Source organism: Halichoeres trimaculatus, unplaced genomic scaffold, assembly GCF_033239565.1.
Source record: "Halichoeres trimaculatus isolate MK-OKI-2021-1 unplaced genomic scaffold, fHalTri1.1 fHalTri1_scaffold_19, whole genome shotgun sequence".
In the NCBI taxonomy this organism is placed as follows: Eukaryota; Metazoa; Chordata; class Actinopteri; order Labriformes; family Labridae; genus Halichoeres; species Halichoeres trimaculatus.
In genome coordinates this window covers 267,949-284,176 of record NW_027437197.1, presented here as the reverse complement: position 1 = coordinate 284,176, position 16,228 = coordinate 267,949, and the positions used below count along the sequence as shown (strand labels likewise).

The following is a 16,228-nucleotide window of genomic DNA, read 5'->3' as shown; positions in this document are numbered from 1 at the left end:
ACAGATCATTTCTAAATGTCTGTGAATCTACAGACAGCCCAGACTGTGGCGCTCTTTCTTAGTTCAGCCACAAACTTAAAAACATGAGCTGAAAGGATGTAACGAAGCGCTCCTTAAATCCCACAGCATGTTCACCACTCTCTCCCCGTCACGTCTCTCTCTGGGTCTATCAGCAGCTGAGTGACCGTCCTGCTAATGGACAGGAAGCAGAGACTGCCTGGTGTGTCCTCCTACCAGCGATGGGGAAGATCTCACAGATGTAGACCCTGAGCAGGCGCAGGCAGCAGGTCCCCACAAAGCGCAGCCTCTCCAGGTCCAGCAGGGTGGCTGTGTACTGGAAACCCTTCAGGCCCCGCAGCTCCTCCACACCCAGCACCAGCGTGGTCCAGCTCCAGTGCAGGATGCTCAGCAGGGACTCGAAGCACTCCTACAGAGAGGCAGAGACAGAGACAGGGTCAGAACAGACCAGGGACAGGGTCAGAACAGACCAGGAACAGGGTCAGAACAGACCGGGGACAGGGTCAGAACAGACCGGGGACAGGGTCAGAACAGACCAGGGACAGGGTCAGAACAGACCGGGGACAGGGTCAGAACAGACCAGAAACAGGGTCAGAACAGACCAGTGAACAGGGTCAGAACAGACCAGAGACAGGGTCAGAACAGACCAGGAACAGGGTCAGAACAGACCAGGAACAGGGTCAGAACAGACCAGTGAACAGGGGAGAATCTGATCCGGAGGAAGAAACACTCACCACTGAGACGGTGCGAGCAAACGAGCGTTTGAGGATGTGGACGGGTTCGCTGGTCTGCTGTTTGCCTTTGGAGGCGTTGCCGTCGTTTGAGGGGAGCCTGATGTGAAACAGAAAGAAAGTTAGAAAAGTCAGACACAGACAGAGTCAGAGAAACGGTATCAGAGACGAGCGACGCAGGACGTTTCACTGGCCTGTACAGGAGCTGGGGGATCTGTCCTGCGTTGACATCCGTCCCGTTGTTGGACTTCTTGGAGCTTTTAAACTGAAACACCACGCTGAGGAGAGACAGAGCAGCAGACATGAAGCACGGGGACAGACCAGGACGTCCAGGTCCAGAGAGTCCAGACACACTCACCCATCATCAGTGGTTATTGTAGCCTGTCCATGAGATCCACAGTCACTGCTGGGACCAGACACTCGAGCCCACGCCACGTACCACCAGCCCAGCTGGAGCAGGACCGGCTCGTCAAACATCATGGCGTACTTCTCCCTGAAAGCATCAGAGGGTAAGGGTCACCAAAGGGTCAGAGGTCAGAGGTCAGGGTCAAGGTTAAGGTTAACTGTCTGTCCTCTGTCAGGACTTGGTCTCTGGTAGCCTCACCTGGCAGCACAGTCGTAGGCCAGCACATCGGTCTCAGCCAGCAGGTCCCCGTCGGTCTCGTGGTCCCCTCCATCAGGTCCCAGCTCAAACAGCTGCTCAGACACAAGCAGAGAGAGTCCACGTTTGGCGTGAGGATCATCAGAGTCAGAAAGATGGACTCAGCAAACAGAGCAGCCACAGTATGAAACATGACTCAAACACACACTGGTTATGAGAAGTCAGAGGATTAAACGACGGGTGTTTCTTCCTCCGTCTGATCCAGTTTGAGAGACAGAGAAACCTGAACGTCTTCCTGTCACATGACTTCATGTTTCAGACCGCTTCAGACCACCTGGTGGTTTTACTCAGGAACAGTTTTTAGATGAACCCAGAGGAGCTGACCTTGATCTTTGCCGTGTACTCTCCTCGCCCCCCAAACAGACCCAGGCCCCCCAGCAGGATGTCTGCGTCAGCACAGAAACGGATCGCCTCCACGGAGTGCGCCGAGTATCCCCAACCGCCGCCGTGACCTGGGAGGAGGCAGGGAGGAGGCAGGGAGGAGGAAAAGAGGAGGCAGAGAGGAGGAAAAGAGGAGGCAGAGAGGAGGCAGAGAGAAGAAAAAGAGGAAGTAGAGAGGAGATAGAAAGGAGGAAAAGAGGAGGCAGAGAGGAGGTAGAGAGGAGGAAAAGAGGAGGCAGAGAGGAGGCAGAGAGGAGGTAGAGAGGAGGAAAAGAGGAGGAAAAGAGGAGGCAGAGAGGAGGCAGAGAGGAGGTAGAGAGGAGGAAAAGAGGAGGAAAAGAGGAGGCAGAGAGAAGAAAAAGAGGAAGTAGAGAGGAGATAGAAAGGAGGAAAAGAGGAGGCAGAGAGGAGGTAGAGAGGAGGAAAAGAGGAGGCAGAGAGGAGGCAGAGAGGAGGTAGAGAGGAGGAAAAGAGGAGGAAAAGAGGAGGCAGAGAGGAGGCAGAGAGGAGGTAGAGAGGAGGTAGAGAGGAGGAAAAGAGGAGGCAGAGAGGAGGCAGAGAGGAGGTAGAGAGGAGGAAAAGAGGAGGCAGAGAGGAGGCAGAGAGGAGGCAGAGAGGAGGTAGAGAGGAGGAAAAGAGGAGGCAGAGAGGAGGCAGAGAGGAGGCAGAGAGGAGGTAGAGAGGAGGAAAAGAGGAGGAAAAGAGGAGGCAGAGAGGAGGAAAAGAGGAGGAAAAGAGGAGGCAGAGAGGAGGTAGAGAGGAGGAAAAGAGGAGGCAGAGAGGAGGCAGAGAGGAGGCAGAGAGGAGGTAGAGAGGAGGAAAAGAGGAGGCAGAGAGGAGGCAGAGAGGAGGCAGAGAGGAGGTAGAGAGGAGGAAAAGAGGAGGCAGAGAGGAGGCAGAGAGGAGGTAGAGAGGAGGAAAAGAGGAGGCAGAGAGGAGGCAGAGATGAGGCAGAGAGGAGGTAGAGAGGAGGAAAAGAGGAGGCAGAGAGGAGGCAGAGAGGAGGCAGAGAGGAGGTAGAGAGGAGGAAAAGAGGAGGAAAAGAGGAGGCAGAGAGGAGGATCTAAATGAACCGTGTCTCATATCCAGCAGCACTGACCCAAAGTCTGAGCGCTTCAATCCCCCCTCCTTCTCCCCCTCTCCTCCTCCCCCCTCCCCCTCCCCCCTAAGAGGGTTTCCCATGATGCACCTCATCGTTGACTGTGGAGAGCAGGCACTTACTCTCAAAGCGGTTGACCACGCTGTAGTCCTCTTTGGAGTAAACCTTCATCACCGCCTGGGTCTCCTCCTCCGCACTGGCCACGCCCATCTTCAGCTCCTGCATGGCGGCCAGCGTGTCCAGACAACCTGCAAACACAGACCTCCCATCAGCCCCTGAGAGCCCTGGAAACACTATGACACCTGTCTGTGTGTTTCTGGGTTCATGTTATTCACAGTGACGGCGATCCTTCAACAGCTCTGACGCCTTCCTGACGGGCAGGTCGGAGCGCCGCGCTGTGATGGACCGCGGTCTGATCAACCAAACACTTCAGCCTCATCCATTATTCATGTGACCAAAGACACTCTGACTCATTACCCAGGATGTGGAGGGCGCCGTGGGACCGCGTGGTGGTGGCGTGGGATCCTGAGGGCAGTGCGAGCTCTGGACTGAGGATGCTGCAGCGAGCCTGGAGGTCAGTGGGAGACGGCATCCTGGCATCAGCTATCACCGCGTTATAACACAACATCTCCCGAGACACGGGCAGGAACCTGGACGTGACACAAGGGGACAGAGACAGGGTCAGAGGACAGGGTCAGAGGACAGGGTCAGAGACAGCGGAGGGTTTAAAACCACAGATCTGTTCACTCATCAACCCACTGACCTCCAGATGACGTCGTAGACGGGGTCCAGACACAGGCCGAAGCCCTGCAGGTCCTCCTGCTCGGAGTCGTTGAAGGTCCGGCAGCTGCCGTCCATCTTGTTGATGAGCAGACACTTGAAGGGGGGCGGCTCGGACACGGAGGACGGCACCAGGCCGATGATGTGTTTGCTGGCAAAGATCTCTGAAGTGGCCAGCACATGGGAGTTGATGAGGGCCTCGTCGATCCGCAGGAACGTCTGGTCCCCGCTGGCCCCGATCCAGGTGGCCTTACGCCCGTATTTGGCCCCGATGTTGGGCATGGGAGAGGGCTTGGCGTTCCAGTAGGGCATGTCGAGGATGGGCCGTCCCAGCTGTCCTTTCTGAGAACAAAGAGAACCAGCAGACCGTCAGAGTCCAGGCACGCTGTCTACACCCGGCTCCGGGTTCAGACCCAGTCCCCTCCTCACCGAGAAGCTGCCGAACGTGAAGACCTGCCCATCCATGAGGAGGACGGCGGTGTGGTTACTGCCGGCTGTCACCTGAACGCTGGGACCCGGCAGGGCCTGAACCAGCGTGGGAGACCCCCTGACAGGAGTGAAAGGGTTAAATCAGGGATCAATGACAGAGTGAGTGTGTGCTCATGTCGTCACCAAACAGCTGATTCACCCTAACGACGTCTGATGAAGAGAAAGCAGGAGCAGTACCTGGAGTTGACGTCTCCGTGTCCCAGCTGCCCGTGTTGACCGTACCCAAAGGAGTAGACGTCTCCGTTCTCCATCAGCACCACTGTGGGGAGACAGCGTCAGGGTGATTTACTCTCTAACAGCTGCTGGAGGACAGGTCTTTAAAGGACCAGCAGGAGCCGGCGTACGGAGATGAACCCACCTGAGTGGTGAAACCCACAGCTGACCTGCACGGCTCTCATCTCACAGTCGAACCGCACCGCTCCCGGAGGGTAGGTGGTGATTTTACTGGCATCCTTCTCTCCACGCTCACTGCTGCCATCTGCAAGGTAAACCAGAGTCAGCACGTTTGGGTGGAGGACAAGAGGAGAGCCTCATCGGCCGTCAGACCTCAGACAGGAGGCCTCAGTCCTGGAAAGAAACCAGGGTTTGAAAGGACAGGGGGGAGCATGCTGAAACAGAAAGGATCACCTCCAACAGACGGCTCAGGAAACCAGAGGAGGAGCTCCAGGTGTCTGACCAACACTCAGACTTTACCCAGGAGGCTCTGGTTTACCCTGAGCCCTGTGTGAGAGGTCACAGCTTCAGTTTGTGAGAGGGGAAGAGACCATGCAGCACGGTTAATACCACCATCAGGGTCTGTTTGGACCAGGAACCTGAACCTCTGACACAGAAGACATCCACAGCACTCTTTAGGTCAGCCAGACAGAAATCAGAGTCATCAGGGCAGACTGAGGGAGCAGACTGAGGGAGCAGACTGAGGGAGCAGACTGAGGGAGCAGACTGAGGGAGCAGACAGTAACAGTGAGGAGTCAGAGCCTCCATGGGAGTGAAACCAGGTCCTCCAAGAACCCCCAGAGTCCAACAACCAACAGGGAGGATCCCCACTCCTCTGGGAGCTGTCCAACCATCCTCCCCTCTCTGAGTCTCCATGTTCAGGTGTCTGAGCTCAGTCAACACTCGCTGAGCGTCAGCGCTGAGCTCAGGGTTTCTCTCCTCGCCGTCAGAGACAAACAGGAGCAGAGATGTGGGTCATCCAGTCAGAGCTCCTCGGTGTGAGCGGCTCACTAAAAATAGACTCAGAGTGACTGTCCAATTATTCATGAGCTCCACAGAGCCGAACGCCACATCTTTATTTTTACCCACGCTGCTCGGCGTTCAAACACGCGCTCAACATTTCACACCAACAGCTGATCAAAGACACGTCTGTGACCGTCTGTGACCGTCTGTGACCGTCTGTGACCGCCGTCTGTGACCGCCGTCTGTGACCGTCTGTGACCGTCTGTGACCGTCTGTGACCGCCATCTGTGACCATCTGTGACCACTGTGACCGTCTGTGACCATCTGTGACCGTCTGTGACCGTCTGTGACCGTCTGTGACCGCCATCTGTGACCGTCTGTGACCGTCTGTGACCGCCATCTGTGACCGCCTGTGACCATCAGTGACTGTCTGTGACCATCTATGACCATCTGTGACCATCGGTGACTGTCTGTGACCGTCCGTGACCATCTGTGACCGCCATCTGTGACCGCCTGTGACCATCAGTGACTGTCTGTGACCATCTATGACCATCTGTGACCATCGGTGACTGTCTGTGACCGTCCGTGACAATCTGTGACCGTCTATGACCGCCTGTGACCGCCTGTGACCGCCTGTGACCGTCTGTGACCGTCTGTGACCGCCTGTGACCTTCTATGACCGCTGTCTGTGACAGCCTGTGACCGTCTGTGACCGTCTGTGACCGTCTGTGACCGTCTGTGACAGCCTGTGACCGCCTGTGACCATCGGTGACCATCTGTGATACATCTGTGACCGTCTGTGACCGTCTGTGACCGCCTGTGACCATCGGTGACTGTCTGTGACCATCTATGACCATCTGTGACCGTCCGTGACCGTCTGTGACCGCCGTCTGTGACCGTCTGTGACCGTCTGTGACCACCTGTGACCGTCTGTGACCGTCTGTGACCGTCTGTGACCGTCTGTGACCGTCTGTGACCGTCTGTGACCATCTGTGACCTTCTGTGACCATCTGTGACCATCTGTGACCTTCTGTGACCATCTGTGACTGCCTGTGACCATCTGTGATTGTCTGTGACCCTCTATGACCGTCTATGGCTGTCTGTTACCGTTTGCTCCAAGATCCACATAGACCAGAGTTTCATGAAGGGACAGATCCCAGTCAGACCCAGACCTGACCCAGTCAGTGTGGAGGAGGAAAACGAGATCCCTACAGTTTGACTAACACGGCTCAGAAGAGGAGGTCACTGTGATCAGAGCAGGAGTCAGAGCCTCAGAGAGGGATCACCTGATACCAGTGATCGTCATCTCCACAGCAGAGCAAACACAGAGCAGCTGAGCAGAGTCCATCTGTAACACACAGGGTCAGACTGAGGGTCTCAGACTGAGGGTCTCTGCTGGTTCTCAGCGGACCAGGGGACTGAGGAGACAACTCTCACCTCCTCTGGGTTCTTCTTATGGATCAAATCACTGAGAGGAGGAACCAGAGGAACAACCAGAGGAGGAACCAGAGGAGGAACCTGAGGAACCAGAGGGGAAACCAGAGGAGGAACCAGAGGAGGAACCTGAGGAACCAGAGGGGAAACCAGAGGAACAACCAGAGGAGAGTCTACAGGAGAGACTAGAGGAACCAGAAGAAGAACCAGAGGGGGAACCAGAGGAACCAGAGGAACCAGAGGGGGAACTAGTGGAGGAACCCAGAGGAACCAGAAGAAGAACCAGAGGGGGAACTAGTGGAGGAACCAGAGGAGGTCCTCTCCTGTCTGGGTGTTTCAGTGGATCCAGGGACAGGTGAGGTCTCAGCAGGTTTTTCCTCAGGTGTCCTCTGAACCTAGTCACTCAGGGCTCTCACAGATGGACTGATGACCTCCCGTGTGCTGGGTCAAACTGAAGTCCAGGACATGGTCCACATGTTGAACCGGGTCCTGTCTGTCCTGGGTCCCTCACAGTTTGGTCTGTTTGCTGAGCAGCTGTTCACCAACACAGTGACCAATCAGCTGCTGAGGGACTGAACCCTTAGACCAGGACTCCTGAAGTCTACGAGCGTCTCCAGGGGGGCAGACTGGGAGCAGGGCTAACATCAGATCAGAAAGGGTACTCATCAGGTACTGGATCCGGTCCTTCTTAAGTTAACCCATTAAAAACCCTTCAGCTGATGAGATCCAGGAGAGGACCAGCTGGTTCAGAGGGATCCTTCACCCGGTCCAGGGGCTCTGAGAGCTTCCTGCCAGCAGCCTGCAGACTGAGTGACCACCAGAGCAGAAAACATGAAGCCCAGCCTCAGAAAGGGGGAGAGGAGGGCGGGACAGCCAGGTGGAGATGAGGCAAAGCGGGCGTCTCTGCACCCGTGAGTTAGTGAAAACCAAAGTACCTTTGTGCTTGTCCCGTTTATGCCTGAGTGCCTGAAGGGGTCTTATTCTGGCTAGGGCCTGCTCACGCTGGTTCATAAAAATGGGACCAGGAAAAACAAGGGGGCCTGGGGGAGAGAGACACTTTGACATGCATGCACAGAGCTCACAATGGGAGAGAGACATGTCACTGCAGCACAACACTCACACACTGAAATTATACAAGACACAAGCAGGGGAGGTCACCACCACACAGCCCCCGGGCTCACACAGGGCCTGACCCAGTCTGTAGTCCACCACCACCCCCCCTCACTGAGTCTGACCCCCCAATCCTCCCTCACACGTACCTCTGCCCTCCTCCAGGCGGTGCCGGCGGTTGATCCTCTGTCGTTTCTCCTCCTGACGGATCTGAATGTGCTCCTCGATGTTCACTCCTGGAGGGGGGGGGACAGGCACAGCTGAAAACACAAAGGTCCCAGGTACAGGCAGCCCAGAAAGGATGCAGGAGGCGTGATGAGGAGGGAGGAAGGGAGGAAGGAAGGGAGGAAGGAAGGGAGGAAGGAAGGGAGGGAGGGAGGGAGGGAGGACAAAGCAAGACACATCAATGAATGATGGAGAGATGTGATGGAGAAGCAGTGACTGCACGACAGGTGATTCAGACAGACAGCGAGCAACGAGTGGACCAATCACAGCAACGCATCCAGTCACAGCAACGCAACCAGTCAGAGCAACGCAACCAGTCAGAGCAACGCAACCAGTCAGAGCAACAGACAGAGGTGACAGGTGACTCCAGCTGGAAGAACCACAGCTTTTCATCCTGCAATGACAGTCAGCGAGGGAGGAGCCAACACAGCTGTGTGTGTGTGTTGTGTGTGTGTGTGTGTGTGTGTGTGTGTGTGTGTGTGTTGTGTGTGTGAGAGACAGGGCTGACAGGAAGTGAGGTGGCGGCAGTCAGCTCACCCAGCAGCAGGTCCAGGGGGATCATCTCCTTCACAGCGTCGAAGATGCCCCTCTGCCGCGCCTCCTGCCCGTCCAGCTCCCGGGCGCAGGCCTTACAGCAGCCACAGGCCGAACAGCCGGACTCTCCAGAGCCACAGCCACAGATCCTGTTAGACACACACACACACACACACACACACACACACACACCATGAGAGCAGGGAAACACATGTTCATCATGAAGCGCCCCACCCTGACTGAAACCCTCCTGGAGGATCAGAGGCACAGAGAGTCTGACCTTTGACCCTGAATCACTTCAATCCTTGATGAATCTAAACCCTGCCCGCCTGGCGTTGGTCTGCTGTTTGACGTTAGGGGTTAAACCCGTCATCAGGTCTCTCTTTAAGGCCTGTGGTTCTCTGTGCCCCTGACCTCCAGGCGCTCTGTGATCCTGGTCTGCAGGTTTCTTACCCTCCTGGCACTCTGTCTGGACGCCCACTGCTCACGCAGCTGGCGCCGTAGCCCGTGCAGTCCCCGCACACCGTGCACACCATGCACTGGTCCAGCTTCCACTTGTGCATGCCCGGCTGACACATCATGCTCTTCTCCTCCTTCTCCTCCAGCTCGTCCTCCAGGTCCTCGTCCATGGCCGTGGCCATGCTCTCCACGCCGAACGCTTCAGCAGGAGGAGGAGAGGCACGAGGGTTAAACTCAGACACCAAATCAAAGACACGCCAGGCGCTCCTCTGTGTCTGCTCACCTTTCCCCGCCTGGCTCATGGCGCCCGTGTCTCTGCCACACTGGCCTTTGTTATTCACCCCGAAGGTCCACACCTCGCCGCTCTTTGTCAGCACGCACGTGTGGGCCTTTCCCATGGCGACCTGAGTTACAAAGTGACCTTTGAGATCAGTCACCTGGCCTGGAGAGGAGAGAGCGTGGAGTGTGACTGGATGGCGGCGTGTATTTCCTGAATCAGTGTGAATCACAGAGAGGGAGAAACTCATGGATCATGTCAGACATGAACTCACAGGTGCTGTCGCTGTAAATGGCGTCTTTGCCGAACATGTAGAGCTCTCCGTCCTTGGTGACGATGCTGCTGCTGCCGTTGTTACACGCCGTGTACACCGCCGTCTTGGTCTCCAGTTTGATCATCTTCTTGGGCTTGTACGGTTTGGGCTGTCTGCGGCTTTTAGCTGCAAAGAAAACAGAGTCAAAGGTTTCAGACTGTGAACTGAGACGCTTTAAAAACCCGTCTGTCAGAGCGAGCCCAACAGGTCGTCTGAGGAGACTCACTGGACTCTCCGTCCTCTCCTTTGCTGGCAGAGCCCGTGAAGAACACGCTGCCGTCCTCGGCCACCAGGAGAGCGTGAGAGCCATCGTGTCCCACGGAGAACTGAGCGATCTTAGGAGACTTTGTGACGGGCAGTTCGACCCACTTCCCCGCTGAGGGGCCGCCCTGCTTTATGCCCAGACTCTGGTACTTCCCCGTGTAGTAGATCTGTGAGCAGAGAGGGAAGAGTACGTTACAGAGGAAAGATCCTGATGAAGAGCTCACAGCCCACCACAGAGACTCTGAGGGTTCAGAGGATCGACTCAAACCTTCACCATCAAACTCACTCAGAGCCAGCTGAGCTCCACAAACATGGAGACAGTCTTTAAACCCAACAGAGGGTTTAGAGCAGGGTTCACCTCTTTATTAACACCTTTCCCTCCCCGACCCGATCCAACCCATGGTTCTGACATCAAACCCCGGTCCTCAGGTCCAGCTGAGTGACCGGTGCAGTCGGTGCAGAGATAAAGGTCAGCTGCTCCTATTTTTACCCTCACAGCCGGTCAGAGTTAAGGTAATCTGTGGATAATGAGGCGCTGAGATTAGGCTCCACCGCAGGCCCAGGAAGGAGCAGCGGCGATCTGCCAAAGACGCACACGGCGCCACACCTCCCGATCAGAGACACACCCTCACACTCCCCGACACACTCCCTGACACACTGCATGCTTCACATTCCCCCGCAGTGAAACACACACGGCTCAGAAATGTGAAACATCTCCATCCAGACAGACCAGTCTCCTCTCACACACGGGGTTTCCTCCCCACAGTCACAGGGGCTGGTGGTCTGGATGAGGAGTCACATAAAAACCTCAGACTGACACAGACTGATCCAGGAGGCTGTGAGGACGGCTACCTGCGTCCAGGTGAGAGGTCAAAGGTCAGTTTACTGTCACAGTGGCTTCATGAGGTCGAGGCTCCGCCTGATGAAACCATCTGTGATCGTCTACTCCTGCCTGCTCAGCGTCCTGATGGCTCACCTTTCCAGACGCCGTCTTCATCAGAGCGAACTCCCTGCCTGCTCCGAGCAGCGCCGCCTCTTCATCGAAGCCTGTACCTGAGGGGACAGGTGGAGTCAGGGAGAGGGTTTTTACTGGTCACGCTCTGAGTGGACCCAGACGGGCTCTGAGACCACCGTCTGAGGACAGAACCAGACCCCTGCTTCACTTACTGATGATGTGGAGATCCTTCTCCAGGTCGAACAGAGAGATGCCGCAGGCGTGCAGACATTTCCTCGCCAGCTTCAGCTGCAGTTCCTGCTGCAGGGCCGGGTCTGAGCTCATCGTGTAGATCCGGACCACGAACCCGTCCTGTAGGAGTCCAGACCCACAGCAGAACATGGTTAGATTCATTCACAGAGGGGGGTCATTAACAACATGAGAACCTGAGAGAGCAACACATCCCGTCTGCCCCTGACTGAGCGCCACGCTCAGAGGAGGAATCAGCCAATCACAGCTGTTTCTGTCAGCGGAGGGCGGGGCTAACAGACGACATGTCAGACAGACACCTGTCCTGTCATCATGATTCATGACGGGAACAATCACCCAGCTGTTTCTGAGCATGCTCAGTGTGATCAGAGGGAGTCCTGTGAGCCCCTCAGAGACCCACAGCATCACGCTGCTGAGCGGGATGATGTTTGGATTAACCCAGATTACTCTGTGTGTGTGTGTGTGTGTGTGTGTGAGTGTGAGTGTGTGTGTGTGTGCGTGTGTGTGTGTCCAGAATCAGGAACTTAAAGGGTTAAATCACATCTGTCCCCCTGGATCCAGCTCCAGGCTGAGACTGAGCCCTGGTCTCTGTCCATGAAGCTGCTCTGTGGGTTTTCACACGGATTAATGACAAACATGCAGCTGAGTCCCCCCCCCCAGTCCCGGCCCCTTGATTGGTCTTAAACGAAGATCTGAGAGGACGACTCGCTGCTGCTGCAGATAAATGGATCCTTACCCCCACCCTCCTCCACCCTCCTCCACCCTCCACCCTCCTCCACCCTCCTCCACCCTCCTCCTCCCAACACAGAGCTGCAGATAACGGCTCCAGAGATTAACACTCACACATCTGTAGCACAGCCCACAGCGCACGCACACGCACGCACGCACACACACTGAGCTGTCAGTCAGACTCAAACCCCCCCCCGTGACACAGCTGGTGATCAGCTGAGGGCCTCTCTCAGCTCTGAGGAGGACTGGGAGGCTCCTGGTTTGTAACGAGGGGTCTGGCTTCGTTAGAGACCCTCAGCTGATTCAAACAGCGTCACCACTGGAGCACCTGACACAGCTGCTGCTGACACACACCTGTCTGTGTGTCATCACTGAGCTAACAGCCTCTGGGTCCAGGTGAGGCTCAGTCCAGTCAAAAACCTGGTTCTGTCCTGGACTTCCTCTGAAACTTAGACCCTGCTCCTGGTGAGCTGGTCTGAGCCGTGCTGACAGCTCAGAGCTGACTCTGGATTAATGACACAGATCCAGGTTTGTGATGATTCCCCGTTGAGGACCTAAAGGAGGACAGTTTGCGTCAGCAGACTCACGTCTTTGCAGGCTGCGATCTGGTTGATGAACTCTCCGTCGGTGAAGATGATGTTCTGACCGTCTGCATGTTGACCTGAGGAGAACCACAGCGAGGGGGGATGTGTTCAAGGTCATGTGAGTGTGGATCTGGATCCCCCAGCCCCCCTTTCAGCAGGTGGAGGTGGTGTTAGCGTACCTGGCATGGTGACGGTGCCCTCGTGCTCCAGAGTCTCGGGGTTGATCTTGACGGCTGACATGGTGTGGTTGCTGGTGTCCCGGTACAACAGGAACCCCTGGAGACACAGAGCTGCTGTGAGTGTGACCCTTCAGGGGGATCAGTGGTTAGATCACGTTTAATGAGCTCGTTAACGTGATCCCGCTCTGAGGACCGGATCACTGACCTGTGCAAAGCCCAGCCAGGACCTCTTCTCCTTCCTGTTCCTGATGCGAGACGTGGAGTTGTAGACGTGGCCCTGTGGAGGCACAGAAACACTGGGGTGAGTTTAGACACAGTCAGGGGGGAGCTGGGGCTGCTCTGGGATCAGTAACAGTTTAAAACCAAAGCTGGTCACAGGTTCCTGAGAGGAAGCCCATCCTGAAGATTTCACTGGAGGAAACATCAAACCTTCACGTTTCTGCTCCTGACTCAGATTAAGCTCATAGACCGTGAGCTCTACGCACCCTGACAGTGCCGCTGTATCCAGAGCCCACTTTGTAGAGTCCATCTTTACACAGCAGGTAGAGGAAGGAGCCGTCGGTCTGCAGGAGGCAGCGCTCGTCCTCGTCTATGGACACCTCCTTCAGGACCCACTTGTTCATCAGGGCTGCTCGTTTGATCCCGTTCCCAAACCAGTCCTGGATCTGAATCTTTCCCACCAGGACGGCCTGGACGCTCCTCTGCAGCGCGTTGAGGATGGTTGGCACCTGGTCAGAGAGGAGGAGAGAGGAGGAGAGAGGGGGAGAGAGGAGGAGAGAGGAGAGAGGAGGAGAGAGGGGGAGAGAGGAGGAGAGAGGGGGAGAGAGGAGGAGAGAGGAGGAGAGAGGAGGAGAGAGGAGGAGAGAGGAGAGAGGAGGAGAGAGGGGGAGAGAGGGGGAGAGAGGAGGAGAGAGGAGGAGAGAGGAGGAGAGAGGGGGAGAGGGGGAGAGAGGACGAGAGGAGGAGAGAGGAGGAGAGAGGGGGAGAGAGGAGGAGAGAGGAGGAGAGGAGGCAGTGTGAAAGGCTGCTTTTTGCTCTTTGACTCAGAGTCTCAGACAGAAACCCTGCAGGGACAGGAAGTAGACATGCACTGATCGATTGGTGACAATTTCCTTAGTTTTGGCTGATCAGTGATCAGTGATCAGTGATCAGTGATCAGTGATCAGTGATCAGTGATCAGTGATCAGTGATCAGTGATGGGCCCATCCTTACATATGAAACTGATCTTATAAACCAGGAAGCTCTGACAGCCTCTGTTGCTTTTTGCTCTGAGACCTAAACTCAGGACACTTTATTGGTTGTTGAAGTTAAAACATAAAGATTTTATTGTTTCACAGGTGAAGTTCAGTGATTTTCAATAAAATAAGATTAGAAAGTTGAAGGTATCTGCTGTTATAGAAAATAAAAAATAAAAATTAGTATCAGCAGGTCAGAGTTTTTAAAGATCAGTGATCGGTCAGAAAATTGTGATGGGTGCAGCCCTAACAGGACGTCTACAGCCCCTCTACACACTGAACACACCTCCACACCAGCCCCCCCACGCTGAGGGGTCAGTCCCTGCACAGGTCCTCACATCCTGTCTGTACCGTGGTGCATCACACACTGCTGATCTCACTGTTCACACACTGTTTACACACACACACACACACACACACACTGTTCACACACACACACACACACACACACACACACACACACACACACTCTGAGTTCCCTGGTGTGCTGTGGTGAGTCATGGTTCAGTCAGAGCGAGGGACTGGAGGATGGTGGGAAAGAAAACCCCAGAATCCATCTCTGGGGGGGTCTGCTGTAGACCTGCTGCAGGGACTCCATCCTGTCTGCAGGTCCAGGTGAGCCTGGCTATGGTCTTAAAGCTTCAGGGAGAGGGGACTGAGGGAGCAGGAGGAGAACAGGGTCTAACAGCAGAGTCAGAGCGGCTCCACATTTCACCAAACTCTATTTACCCAGAGTCTCTGCTGGAGCGACACCAGAACCTAAAGGTCGGGTCCCAGAGAGACCTGCTCCTCCAGCTCACAGGAAACCCTGAACAGGGTAAGATGGGGGAAGGTATCGATGAGGAAACACCAAACATCACTTCACTCTGAGAGTTGACTGAGCCCATCCTGAGCTCTGATTAATCATCAGATCTTTATCCCCAGGCCCACCTGGACTCAGAGATAAACCCTCACACCTGGTTTCCCAGCGACCTGTGCTGCCTGACGGCGGGGGGTGACCTGAACCTCTGATCATAGAGCAGCCAGGGGCCGGCTGGGTTTACACCTGTCTACCTACCTGTATGGTCTGGCAGGCGTGGCTGCCATTGTTGGTCAGGATGGCGGAGACGGCCTGCAGGATTTTACCCGTGTCCCCCCAGGCCACCACCAGGCTGAAGAGGCAGGCGCAGGACAGAGCCGTGATGGCCTGACCTGTGGGGTCATTGGGCCCCGTGCTCCGGACCGTGGTCTCCAACAAGAGCTGGAAGAGAGACTCTGAGGGCGCACACACACACACACACACACACACACACACACACACACACACACACACACACACACACACACACACACACACAGGAGGTCAGGAGATTCAGAGAGCTTAAAACCATCACTGAGAAGCTAAAAACACACAAACATTGAACTCTAAGGAAAGAGTCAGAGTCTGTCAGAGTCCAGGAACTGAAAGCTCGGTTCCTCCATCATGAGATGTTCAGATGGTCTCTGCTCAGACCTCAGAGCTGACGTCAGGTCGTGTTTACAGATCCTTACAGCAGCTTTCCTCAGTGTCACCCCATGATGATCATACCATGAACACATGTACGGTGCCACAGATCACATGTTCAGACCCCTACTTGTCTGTCTCAGTGCTCAGTCTGCTCTGAGGTGTGTGTGTCTGCAGCCTCACCTAACACATCCGGAGGCTCGGTCTGGAAACCCTCCGGCTGCTGGCCCTGCAGCATGTCCAACAGGGCCTGCAGGCTGCGCAGGCACAGGGACGGGTGGGAGAACCGGGTCTCCTTGATCAGCTCAAACACCCCGCAGAGCCCGATGCCAATGATCTGCAGATACACACACACACACACACACACACACACACACACACACACACACACACACACACACACACACACACACACACACACACACACACACACACACACACACACACACACACACACACACAAACACACACACACACATACAGGTTCAGGGAGCTGATGAACATGGTGCTGTAATGACCACAGACTGACTGTGATTAACTTCAGTGACTCTGAGCAGGGAGGAGTCACAGAGACAGCGCCGCAGCCTCGTCCAGGCCTCGGTGTTTACAGCCGCGCTGAGACTTCAACAGGCCCTGTTAGCATCAGTGTAATGACAGAGACGGAGGCAGAGATGGAGGCAGAGATGGAGGCAGAGATGGAGGCAGAGATGGAGGCAGAGATGGAGGCAGAGATGGAGGCAGAGATGGAGGCAGAGACAGAGACGGAGAGAGGAGCGTGGCCTAGAAAAGGAGATGTTTGGATGTTCGGCTTGTTAGAGGATCACATGATGCCCAGTGGACTGTCCTGACTCAGCGAGGAGCAA

General features: G+C 55.5%; 1 protein-coding gene across 12 annotated transcripts in view; it reads right to left on the bottom strand.

The window, feature by feature from the left end:
• The window catches only part of mycbp2 (MYC binding protein 2), a 53,753-nt gene that overhangs the window by 29,076 nt on the left and 8,449 nt on the right, over positions 1 to 16,228 (bottom strand). For 8 of the 12 annotated variants that reach the window (XM_074694745.1, XM_074694743.1, XM_074694751.1 and 5 more), the window contains exons 4-30: positions 15,549 to 15,702; positions 14,940 to 15,136; positions 13,133 to 13,375; positions 12,853 to 12,924; positions 12,648 to 12,744; positions 12,472 to 12,545; positions 11,119 to 11,257; positions 10,928 to 11,004; positions 9,914 to 10,118; positions 9,649 to 9,813; positions 9,381 to 9,539; positions 9,092 to 9,296; positions 8,642 to 8,787; positions 8,029 to 8,139; positions 7,705 to 7,809; positions 4,518 to 4,637; positions 4,337 to 4,418; positions 4,100 to 4,217; positions 3,654 to 4,012; positions 3,368 to 3,540; positions 3,013 to 3,138; positions 1,735 to 1,862; positions 1,354 to 1,445; positions 1,108 to 1,242; positions 944 to 1,027; positions 753 to 849; positions 235 to 427 (exon numbers count right to left, since the gene is read on the bottom strand). In XM_074694745.1, the coding sequence (XP_074550846.1) occupies positions 235 to 427; positions 753 to 849; positions 944 to 1,027; positions 1,108 to 1,242; positions 1,354 to 1,445; positions 1,735 to 1,862; positions 3,013 to 3,138; positions 3,368 to 3,540; positions 3,654 to 4,012; positions 4,100 to 4,217; positions 4,337 to 4,418; positions 4,518 to 4,637; positions 7,705 to 7,809; positions 8,029 to 8,139; positions 8,642 to 8,787; positions 9,092 to 9,296; positions 9,381 to 9,539; positions 9,649 to 9,813; positions 9,914 to 10,118; positions 10,928 to 11,004; positions 11,119 to 11,257; positions 12,472 to 12,545; positions 12,648 to 12,744; positions 12,853 to 12,924; positions 13,133 to 13,375; positions 14,940 to 15,136; positions 15,549 to 15,702 (3,856 nt within the window). The remainder of the gene's footprint in view (positions 1 to 234; positions 428 to 752; positions 850 to 943; positions 1,028 to 1,107; positions 1,243 to 1,353; positions 1,446 to 1,734; positions 1,863 to 3,012; positions 3,139 to 3,367; positions 3,541 to 3,653; positions 4,013 to 4,099; positions 4,218 to 4,336; positions 4,419 to 4,517; positions 4,638 to 7,704; positions 7,810 to 8,028; positions 8,140 to 8,641; positions 8,788 to 9,091; positions 9,297 to 9,380; positions 9,540 to 9,648; positions 9,814 to 9,913; positions 10,119 to 10,927; positions 11,005 to 11,118; positions 11,258 to 12,471; positions 12,546 to 12,647; positions 12,745 to 12,852; positions 12,925 to 13,132; positions 13,376 to 14,939; positions 15,137 to 15,548; positions 15,703 to 16,228) is intronic. The other 4 variants (XM_074694746.1, XM_074694755.1, XM_074694748.1 and 1 more) reach the window with 3 other exon arrangements.